This window comes from Mesoplodon bidens (assembly GCF_964165515.1).
Source record: "Mesoplodon bidens genome assembly, chromosome: 3".
NCBI lineage: Eukaryota > Metazoa > Chordata > Mammalia > Artiodactyla > Ziphiidae > Mesoplodon > Mesoplodon bidens.
In genome coordinates, this window is record NC_138178.1 from 38,240,795 (window position 1) to 38,252,901 (window position 12,107).

General features: G+C 38.0%; 1 protein-coding gene across 3 annotated transcripts in view; it reads right to left on the reverse strand.

Moving 5' to 3' along the window:
• The window catches only part of FANCI (FA complementation group I), an 81,185-nt gene that overhangs the window by 19,819 nt on the left and 49,259 nt on the right, over positions 1–12,107 (reverse strand). For all 3 annotated transcript variants that reach the window (XM_081227954.1, XM_081227953.1, XM_081227955.1), the window contains exons 18-22: positions 11,339–11,461; positions 5,501–5,569; positions 1,545–1,646; positions 443–616; positions 246–367 (exon numbers count right to left, since the gene is read on the reverse strand). In XM_081227954.1, the coding sequence (XP_081084080.1) occupies positions 246–367; positions 443–616; positions 1,545–1,646; positions 5,501–5,569; positions 11,339–11,461 (590 nt within the window). The remainder of the gene's footprint in view (positions 1–245; positions 368–442; positions 617–1,544; positions 1,647–5,500; positions 5,570–11,338; positions 11,462–12,107) is intronic.

Sequence of the window (12,107 nt, forward strand, 5' to 3'; positions counted from 1 at the left end):
AGGGTCTAGGGAATTTTGAATACATTAAAGCCTGCTGGAGGGACAAAATTCACCAGCCTCTTTGGCATATGCTTTGGTGTTCCCTGGTAGAAAGAACATAGTTTGGTCTTAGGCTACATGCCCATTAATAGATAGTGTATGGTCTGTGGTCTGTTCATACCTAGCATATTGTTAGTGTTAAAAAAAAAAAAAATACACACACACACATAAAATGAACTACAAGTAGAGTCACAGCAATACCTTACCTGAAATTACTTACGGAGAAATTATATTCTATTAGAACCTCACAAACTCCCATAACAAGACAAGCGCAGATATTGTTTTTGATGCCAATACCAGTGCTCTGAGAAAAATCTGCTGATTTGTCCTAAAAGACAGAAGATAAAATTAATAAGCTACTAAAAACCTCCATTATTCAACACAGCTGAGACTTAGCAATTACCAGTTCAAAGTCCTCTAGTTCACTCTTAATCATTCTACTAGTAATAGACTCCAACATATCATCTAAGTCTTGGTAGAATCCCTCTTCTTCCTCCTCCTCTTCTTTCTGCTGTAGGGGCATCACTCTACTCTTATACCAGGCCAAACAGTGTTGAATATAACACAGCAGACAATCCTGCAGAAGAAAATAATAATTGAATATTTTTGTTAAAGGATAACCTATGAAGCTGTTGATAATCAACAAATAATCCTTATCTATAAGGCTAAAGTAAGTTATTCATTAGCATCACAAGTTAAGTCAATATGGATTAACAAAACCGGAAAAAAAAATTGAACTAACAGAGGCATTGTTTTCTGGCCTTTTCCCAAAGGCACTGGCTTCATAAGTAGCTGACACCTAAGAATGCAACATCAGATGTGCTGCCTCTGATCTGGTACAAACACCATGGAGCCAGGTTGTGAAATTAAATCCTCTCTAGCTCCTTTGAGTCCCAGAGGCTATTCTAAAGATAGGGGTTTATGTTGAGGGAATCTTTGGGAGACCAATCTTTAGCATCTCTGATCCAGGCTGAGGACATCTCAGTTATAAGTCACTCGGGATGAGAGAGTTTCAGTTTTTATCTTTTCTTCTCTTTCTGAGGCTAGACAACTAGAATAGAAAACCAACCTGTCCTAGTTCCTCTGAATGTTCGACAGAATGCCAATTCTAGCTCAGCCTAAATCATATACCCCAGGCTAATGAAGCAGGTCCCCTGGGTTCATCTGCTTCTGGGTGACCTCCTTCTCTCCATTCTAAAGTATATTTATTTAGTATATGTAACCAAAGAGCCATAAACGGGAGATAAAATGCTCCTTGGGAGAAACAATGGATGCCTTGATTTAGTAAAGTGCTGACATGCAGATATCTTACCAAGAAAACCAAGGTGAAGATGGGTCAGAAAAGATAAGCAGTAAGAGTTAAGAGTAAAAATTCATTGGGAGTACCAGGAAGAGCGCTTCACAGGGGAAGGTATCTGTTTCTGAAGATCAACCATATCAACAGGGCTGACGGTTTTACTTAAGAGTAAAAATAATGGCTCTGGGAGGAGGGAAAAAAGTCTCACCAGTGGTTCCTGTAGAGAGATCTGATCTCCTTGGGTCAGAATACAAGCTTCTAACTTCAGAGGTGGCAGCATATCAGGTTCCGGCTCATAGAATGGTTTTAACTGTGTATGGTAAGGAAAAAGATACCATGGCTCATGAATGTTTTTCACTTTTTTAGCGGGTCAAGCTAATGGCACCTTTAACGCTTTCTAAGACATTATTTCCCAACTGTCCAAAGAACACTGCAGCAAAATTTATATTGCTTTGGCTCAACCATATCCTTTGCCCTTGCTTTAGGCACTGTACTAACTGAGATCTTCTTTCCTATTTCCACTTCATAACCTCTCCTATAAAACATCATACTCTCTCACACCAATTCCTAAATTTGTATAGGCAATCAGGATTTTCAGTATAGCTTGAGGGTTAAGAATATAGGCTCTAGAGTCAGACTGGCTGAGTCTAAAATCCCAGTACCACCACTTATTAATTCAATAAAGGTATCCATGCCTTGGTTCCTCATCTGTGAAATGAGGATATTATTAATATAAATGTATAAATTTGTATAAGGATTAAACATGCTAACACACGTAAGGAGCTTCAAATACTACTTGGCACATAACAGAGCTCAAAAAACTGTTAGTTTACCGCAAAAAAAAAAAACAAAACCTGTTAGTTAACTCAGCCATAAAAAAGAATGAAATAATGCCATTTACAGCAACAAAGATGGACCCAGAGATTATCATACTAAGCAAGTCAGACTGAGAAAGACAAATATTATATGATATCACTTACATGTGGAATCTAAAATATGATACAAATGAACTTACTTACAAAACAAATAGACTCACAGACACAGAAAACAAACTTATGGCTACCAAAGGGAAAAGAGGGGGTATAAATTACGACTTTGGGATTAGCAAATACCAACTACTGTACATAAGATAAACAACAAGATCCTACTGTATAGCACAGGGAACTATACTGAACATCCTGTAATAAATCATAATGGAAAAGAATATGAAAAAGAATATATATATAACTGAATCACTTTGCTGTACACCAGAAACTAATACAACATTGTAAAATCAACTATACTTCCATTAAAAAAAAAGTTATCATTTTTCTCTTTTTTAACTTTTGGAGTCTGTAGAATTTTACAGGTCCACATACTAACCTAAGTTGGGAAGCACTGGTCTATGCCTTCAGTCATAATTTGCGATGTTAAATGTGCAAATGTAGATGGACTGATCATTACAGGTTGATAGATACAATATAACAGGATACAAATTTTATATAGGATCAGGTCCAAGGCCCACTGAAAGGCTTTTGATGAATAGGATAGGACCTTCCAATAATTTCTCCACATCTGAGACCTTACTTTCAAATGGAGCTTCTTTAGCAGAATTATCACAAAGCAATGGCATAAAAAGGAGGGAGAGGGAGAGAAAGAGCAGTTCCATTTATAGCAAAATGGTGGACTAGGGTTTAGAGAAATCCTCATGGTAAAGAACAGTAAATAATATTGCATTAAAAATTTTATATAGACATATTTATTAAATAGATAGCTAAGAGGAAAGGAAAAGGAAAGTAAAAAGGAATCATGAAATTAAAGACAAAGCCTAGGGTCCTCATGGGGTGGAGGGTGGATCAGAAACCTTCACATAAAGCTCGAATTCTCAGAAGGAGATATTCTTAGTGGATAAACCTAAAAAATAAATCCACCACATGGAGGAAGATGGTAGAGCGATATGTATCTGTCTAACTGACCCCTGACTTCAGGTGAAGGGGGAAAAATGTCTCTCCTGGGACTTTCTAACCACAAGCTATTCTCCAAACGTAGATGGGGTAGAATTCACACTACCTGTGTAGTCCGAAAAATCAAAAGCCAAAAATCTAGCTGAAAGTTTAAAGAAAGATAACATATAAGTTTGAAAAAACTTAAGGGAAAAAATGGAAAAAAGGAAATAGAGACAATTTCAAATTTTACATAAACTAGAAAAAGAGGGAACATCCCTAAATCATTTTATTAAGCTCATACTAAACCAAGGAAGTTCAGTATGAGAAATGAAGATTACAGGCCATTCCCTCTTACAAACATATATGTGAAAGTCCTAAATGAATACCAAACCCAGTAGTGTACAAAAAGGTAATATATCATCATCAATTTGATTTCATCCCAGGAATGCAATTTTTTTTTTTTTCTTTTGGCCGTGCCACACAGCAGGCAGGATCTTAGCTCCCTGATGACCAGGGATGGAATCCATGCCCCCTGCAGTTGGAAGTGCGGAGTCTTAACCACTGGACCACCAGGGAAGTCCCCCCGCCATGTTGCTTTAAAAGATTAAATAATATAATTCATCACAGTAATAGGTTAAAGGAGTAAAATCATAACGGTCATCTCAATAGATACAAAAATGTATTTGATAAAATTCTACATTCAAGAGTAAAACAACAGATCTGAAATGGCAGAGGAGAAAGTAAACTTGAAGATAGATTATGAGCAAATATCAAATCTGAAGAAAATAGTGTAAAAATATTGAGGAAAAATGAGCCAAGTCTCAGAGATATGTAGAATAACATCAGGCATTCCAACATACATACCAATGAAGTCGCAGAAGGAAAGGAGAGAAAAAGGGGATAGAAAAAAATATTTGATGAAATAATCAGTGGACATTTTTCAAATTTGGTGACAAGCATCAACTTACAGATCCAAAAAGCTTAATCAACTCCAAATAGGAGAATAACATGCTTGGACTCTTGAGCTACACGATCTGAGTTCAAATCCCAGCTCTGCCACTGATTAACTGTGTGACCTTGGGCAAATTAAATTACTTAACCTCTCAGACCCTTAAAATATAAATCTGTAAAATGGAGATAACAGTTCTTATTTCACAGGGTTTTGTGAGGACTAAATGAGATCATCCACCATATAGTGCTTCATAAATTTCTTGGCCTTCTGTAAGTGCTAAACATTAGGTACTGTTGTTATTACTATTAGTACATAATAGTATCTTGAACTCTCTCAATATATAAAAAGATTCATGTAATGAAATATCATTTAGCCATAAAAAGGAACGAAGCACTGATACATACTACAACATGGATGACCCCTGAAAACATCAGGTTAAGTGAAAGAAGTCAGTCACAAAAGACCACACACTGTATGATTCCATTTACAGGAAATGTCCAGAATAGGCAAATCTATAGGGACAGAAGATAAGTGATTGCTTAGGGGTAGGAGGTTGGGGGAAGCATGGGAGAATTAGAGGGTGGTAGCTAAATGGTGTAGGGTTCTTTTTTCCTGAGGTGATAAAATGTTCTCAAATTGATTATGGTGATGGTTGCACAACTCTGCAAATATATGAGTTATATTTTTTTAAATGGGTGAATTGCATGGTATGTGAATTATATCACCATAAAACTGTTATTAAACTGTTATTAAACAAACATTCAAATAAATGCTTAATGAATAAACGTTGAGTAAAAGGTCTTATTTACAGCAGATATTCTCCAGTTGAATTCTTCTCATCTTGATAATCCTCTGAAATAGTTCATAATTTAAAGCTTTTTTTAAAACTGAGAAATACAGAAAATAACCTAACAGACACTCATTAATATGTCACTCAGATTGAACAAATGTCAATATTGTGCTATATTTTCTCCAAATCTCTTTTTCTTATTTCAGAAATAAACATAACAAATAAAGCTGCTGATGGCCTCTGTATAAATGGTTCTTCAGAACGTCCTTCTAACTTAGGATGTAGACTGTTAACTGAGAGGGATAACTGTCAGATAATGGCAATAAGTGGTGATTAAAATAAAACAACATGAAATAGCATCACATACCTCAGGCATGGTCACAATGTACCACTGCACTAGTTGGGAACTATTTCATATTTTGAAAATTATGAAGAATGTCAATCGCCTCTTAATGCCTTAGTATCTGTTCCCTTATATCCATAAAAATACATTTTACCTGTGAGAGCAGAGTTTCCATGATTGAATTAGCCAGCTGAGAATTTCTTCGAAGGACATCATATAACCCCTAAAAGGAATCAAACAGAGGACAAATAAGCTCTTTGATGAATAAATGAACAACAATATCCTAACAGATTTAGGTCTATGATCCATTAAAAGGTAATTTTTTTCCCCCCAGCATCTGTAAACTACATTTATTGAGTGCTTACTGGGCACATCAGATACAAAAGAGTTGGGATGGGGGCAGGTAAGAACTTAAGAAATTAAATATACACATTAATTTTACCATGAATTTAACTACTAGGGAAGTACAAAATTTGTACAAGTTATACTTTATAATGAAATTTTGATGTCTGTCAAAAGGATAAGTTATACATACAATGCAGTAAAAATGTTTTAAAATTGTGCTTAGTATCACAGAACTACCCTGAAATGGGTTGATAAAATGCCTATACAGCATTATACAGATATATTTCACATTAAAGATTGCTTGTAAAGTACAAATACTTTGACCCCATTGCTGAGAAATTTATGGCTGACAACTATATGTGCAGTTCCTCTAAGAAACATCGCAGTATTTGTAGTCCATCTCTCCTTTAAACTCCACCTTATTTTTAGTTTCACTTACTGAGTTTTCAGAACTGTTTATATTTCTTTTGTCTGATCATCTTCTTTGAGTTTCCTGATTTCATTTTTTAAACAATTTATAGTTTCACGACTTGCTTTTAATCTCTCTTTAAGCTCTGCAATTTCAAAGTTTGTTTTTTTTCCCACAGCTTCTAATTTTTCTCTGGTTTTCACTTCAAGCTCTGCAAATTCTGTTTCATGCTTATAGGCTCCTAAGGTAAGCTGATGAGATGTTGTTAATAATTATAGCATCACTGCTGTTGGGTCTTGAAATATCATTTCATCATAGAACTCTGAAACCACTGTCTTTTTTCCCAGCATTGCACTGGTGTCTGATTGAAATAGTTTTGTTTTTTTTTAATTAATTAATTTTTGGCTGTGTTGGGTCTTCGTTGCTGTGCACAGGCTTTCTCTAGTTGCGGCGAGCGCGGGCTACTCTTCATTGCGGTGTGCGGGCTTCTCATTGTTGCGGCTTCTGTTGTTGTGGAGCACAGGCTCTACACGTGCAGGCTCAGTAGTTGTGGCTCACGGGCTTAGTTGCTCCGCAGCACGTGGGATCTTCCCAGACCAGGGCTCGAACCCATGTCCTCTGCATTGGCAGGCAGATTCTTAACCACTGCGCCACCAGGGAAGCCCCTGAAATAGCTTTAATAAATGATACAGGGTTACAGGTCTTCCATTAGGATCAATGAAAAATATTTTTTTGTATTTGTTTTTGTTTTTGTTTTTTTTTGCGGTACATGGGCCTCTCACTGTTGTGGCCTCTCCCGTTGTGGAGCACAGGCTCCAGACACACAGGCTCAGCGGCCATGGCTCACGGGCCTAGCCGCTCCACAGCATGTGGGATCTTCCCAGACCGGGGCACGAACCCGTGTCCCCTGCATCGGCAGGCAGACGCTCAACCACTGCGCCACCACGGAAGCCCAATGAAAAATATTTTGATGATTATTTCGAATTCACCCCAACCTGTTTCAGTAATTTCATATGGAGGCTTAGTAACAACTCTTAAAGGATTGCCATAGTTTTCATATAATTTAAATTGGATTTTCTTCACATACGCTGACATATCCCCATTTCTGTATGGTTTTACATATACTGTCCACTGATGGGTGTGCCCATCCTCTTCTCTTTTCTTTCCAAAATATGGAGGAACATTACCATAAACTATTGGTTTAACAACAGTAACCCCCTTCACTCTCCCGCCGGAGTCAGGCTCAAATTCGGCCATTCTCTTGAACATACTGTCCTACGGAAGAAGCCGCCGCTGCCAGGGAAAGAGACTGGGACCAGCGGACTTGCCGCTCCGCTCCTCCCGCGCGGGCCCAAGGAGGAGGGTTTCTGGCCGAAGGAAGAAGAGTCAGCAGTGCTCAGGGTGCTGAGGAATCGCCAACGCCTCACGGCAGAGGGCATCGCGGAACCCCATTCAGCCCCACGCAGGAGGAAAGAAGGACGGGAAGGGTGGCGGCTACAAGGTAATTTTTAAAATTTGGAGGTAGATAAGATTGAGGATTTTTTTTTGAATATGGATGACTGTGCAGAAAAGAGTTATTAACACAGTGGTCTGAGACTGCTATCCTTAGAAAGGTCTGCTTCCAAGGTTGGCCCTTGGCTGGTGGCTGGGAATTTGGCTGGTAAACAGTTTTTTCCTATACTGATATAAAACTCCCTAAACAGTGAGAAGCTTACTGTGCCTAAACTGTTTGTACAAACAATATAGTTTATGCTGAAAACCTGATTTCCTTCTGGGAGTTAGGAATTTTGGTATGTGCTAAGTAAGGGTGCCTATGTGACCAGCTGCCAATAAAAAACCTTGGGTGCTCTCTAATAAGCTTCCCTAGTAGAATATGCTTTGCATATGTTATCACAACTTATTTGAATATGCTTTGCATACGTTATCACAACTCATTTGCTGGAAGAATTAAGTGCATCCTGTGCAATCTCACTTGGAGAGGACTCTTAGAAGCTTGCACCTGGTCCTCCTGTGGACTTCAGCCTATGTGCTTCTCGCCTCTGCTGTTTTTTGCTTTGTATCCTTTAACTGTAAATCTCAGCCATGAGAACAAATTTACGCTCAGTTTTATCAGTCCTTCTAAAGAAATCTTTAAACACAGAGGTGGTTTTGGGGACCCCCAATACAACAAACAATTGTTCCAGCACCATTTATTGAAAAGACCATCCTCTCTCCAATGAATTACCTTGGGATTTCCGTCAAAACTCCACTGACCAGGGACTTCGCTGGTGGTGCAGTGGTTAAGAATCCGCCTGCCAATGCAGGGGACACAGGTTCGAGCCCTGGTCCGGGAAGATCCCACATGTCACGGAGCAACTGAGCCCATGTGCCACAACTACTGAAGCCCGCCTAGAGCCCGTGCTCCGCAACAAGAGAAGCCACCGCACCACAACGAAGAGTAGCCCCCGCTCACTGTAACTAGAGAAAGCCTGCGCGCAGCAACGAAGACCCAACGCAGCCAAAATATTAATTAATTAATTTTAAAAACTCAACTGACCTTTATACTTGTTCAATTGTTTTGTTCATTTTAGGTGGTTTACACTCCACATTAATTTTATTATTATTATATACATTTTAAAATGTATTTATTTATTTTTGGCTGCATTGGGTCTTCGTTGCTGTGTGCAGGCTTTCTCTAGTTGCAGAGAGCAGGGGCTACTCTTCGTTGCGGTGCGCGGGCTTCTCATTGCGGTGGCTTCTCTTGTTGCGGAGCACGTGCTCTAGAGCACAGCCTCAGTAGTTGTGGCGCACGGGCTCAGTTGCTCCGCGGCATGTCGGATCTTCCCGGACCAGGGCTCGAACCTGTGTCCCCTGCATTGGCAGGAGGATTCTTAACCATTGCACCACCAGGGAAGCCCCACATAAATTTTACAATTAACTTCTTAATTTCTACAAAAAAAGCCTGGGATTTCATTGAATCTACAGATATTTCTGAGACTTAAAAACATTAACATTAAGCATTCTCATCTGTGAACACTGCATATCTCTCCATTTATTTAATTCTTTAATGTCTCTCAGCTATTTTGAGGTCTTCAAGTGTACATATCTTGTGCACATTTTGTTGAATCTATCCTTAAGTATTTTTTAATCTACTATAAATATTGCTTTCTTTCAATTTCAAACTGTTCATTGCTAGAAAATAGAACTATAATTGATTTTTGCATGGTTATTGATCTTGTATTCTACAACCTTAGTAAACTCATTTTTTGCAGACTTTTTGGTATTGTCTATGTACACTAAGTGAACAACACAGCTTTACTTCATCCTTTCAAATCTGTGTGCCTCTATTTCTTTTTCTTGCCTTGCTGCATTGGATCAGACCTTCACTTTAATGCAGAATAAAAGTTTTGAGGACAAATATCCTTGTTCCTGATGGAAGGGGAAACGCAATAAGTCTCTCACTATTTATATTAGATGTAGGATTCATAGACACCCTTTATCAGGTTGAGGAATTCCCCTCTAATCTTATTTGCTAAGAGCGTCTGAGAGTTTTACCACAAATGAATGTTGAACAAAGATATTTTTAATTATTAAAAAAAATTCAATGCTCGCCAGAGTATGCCAGTAGACTTTAAAATGTTCTAATCTTTAACCCAGCAATGTGGTCAAATATTCAGGTACAACAACATTCATGGTGAAAAACTGGAAACAACAGAAATGCCCCAAAACAGTTAAATAAATTACTGTATACATAAAGAACACTTTTAGCATTAAAAATTATGTGTCAAAGAACATTTAATGAAATGGGAAAATACTTAAACATAATACTAAGAGATAAAAGCTAGCTAAATCTTATGATTCCTATTTTGTATAAATATACATATATGAGTGCTGGGATTAGTAATAATATTTTAAAAAATATTTTCCTGGGGCTTCCCTGGTGGCGCAGTGGTTGAGAGTCCGCCTGCCGATGCAGGGGACACGGGTTCGTGCCCCGGTCTGGGAAGATCCCACATGCCGCGGAGCGGCTGGGCCTGTGAGCCATGGCCGCTGAGCCTGCGCGTCCGGAGGCTGTGCTCCGCAACGGGAAAGGCCACAACAGTGAGAGGCCCGCGTACCGAAAAAATATATATATATATATATTTTTTCCCTGTATTTTCTATATTTTCTACAATAAACCTGAAAAATCCGATGTCTGGTACAGTGCCTGGCAACCACTGTAGCTCAATAAATGTTATTTTTAAAAGGGCAAATAAAAGTATTACAATAGCTGTTCTCTGAAATGACTTCCACTTAATCTACTTGCTAGATTATCGAATGCTCTCCATCCTATGAAATATGTATGCTGAAGTACACAGCATACTAAATGCTAGCAATCGTAGTGCAATCCCTCATGACTGCAAACTTCTGCTCCCACTGGCTCAATTATATCCTAATCACAAGTCAGTAGTAATATTTGTTCCACTCAGTTTTTGCTAATTGTACCATCACTGTTAATTATGTGATCTAATCAGACATTCTGTAAACTGTTGGAAACCAAGTGCAAAATGAAAAAGAAGTTGTTTCTGGGAATTCCCTGGCCGTCCAGTGGTTGGGACTCTGCACTTTCACTGCCGAGGGCACAGATTCAATCCCTGGTCGGGGAACTAAGATCCCACAAGCCATGTGGCATGGCCAAAAACAACAGCAACAAAAAAATGAGAAGTTGTTTTCATAAAAACTAAGTTGAATATTTTGGAAAGACTTAATAAAAGTAAATCTCTAAAACCAATTTCTGATGAATTAGGGGTAAGACAATTATAAAAACTTAGGGGAAAAACTAAACATATCTAGAAGATTTCTATACTAAGACTGTATCTGAAGTGTCTTAAAGTTTTTATCCTACTTTACGTAAGCAAAGACTTGAAATTATAGGCAATACATTAAAGTTATGGTTCGCTTGAGAGACAGGAAGTTCCAAATGGCAGACTCATACTCAAAACCAAAAGAACTTGGCCTTAAAACAAAATACTGGTAAATTAACAGTACATTTAAATATTTCAAATTAAAATAAAACATTTAAGGTGTTTTAACTATTCTTTATGATTCCTCACCTTAAACGACTTTTTGGCTAAGCATCACTAACTACTGGTCCTAACTGCATTAAATACGAGTGTATCTACTGTACTTTGATAATCAGAAAAAAAATTATTAAAGTTAAAAGGATTATTAGTGGAGTTGGGGAGGGAAGTACTACATCTCTTCACTCTGCTGATTTACCTCATAAAGCATGAGTCGAACATCAGCCTGCTGGCCTAAGCATCTCCTCAAACTATCCATGATCTCAAGGCAAAAGGTTTCATTGGCGACAGAATTGTAACGGCTATGGACATCCACATGGACCTGAAAAGAAGAGAGGCCAGTTCATGACTATCTTACCAGAGTAAGTCATTTCTATTAAGGGGGTAAAATGAGCTGATGTACTTGGTCAAAGAACCTTACATTTAGCTTTCCCCATATGCCAAAACCCAGGACTGAGGCAGACATTATAATCATTATTAGGCCATGATAAGTTATCACTCTTATTCTAGTTTGGACTAAGAGAATTTTCAAGCACTTAAAAAAATTAACTATTCCTTATTCCTTAAGATTTTCCTTGGCAATGTCACCTGCTTAGGAAGGCACACAGATTATTTCATGCCTCTAAAATTCAGTAGTCATAATAAACTTGATTTTACATAAAAGGCCTAAAAGACTTCCTTAAATGTCTTCAATAGCTAGAAGAATTGAGCTCTTTTTGGTTCCGTGAACTCCTGAGAGGTTTAGAGGTAGGTAGTTGTTTTGTTTAGATATGGACTTGACAAAGAATAACACTGCTTGTTTGATTCACATAATAAATTCAGCCATTATAGACCAAGAACTCCTATCCTTACTTCAGGCATCTTAGTGAGGAAGTTAATACTGACTGAGGTCAAATCCCAGTTCTACCCATCACTGGCCATATCACCTTGGGCAAGTTATTTAACCTCTCTCAGTCTCAGTTTTCTTA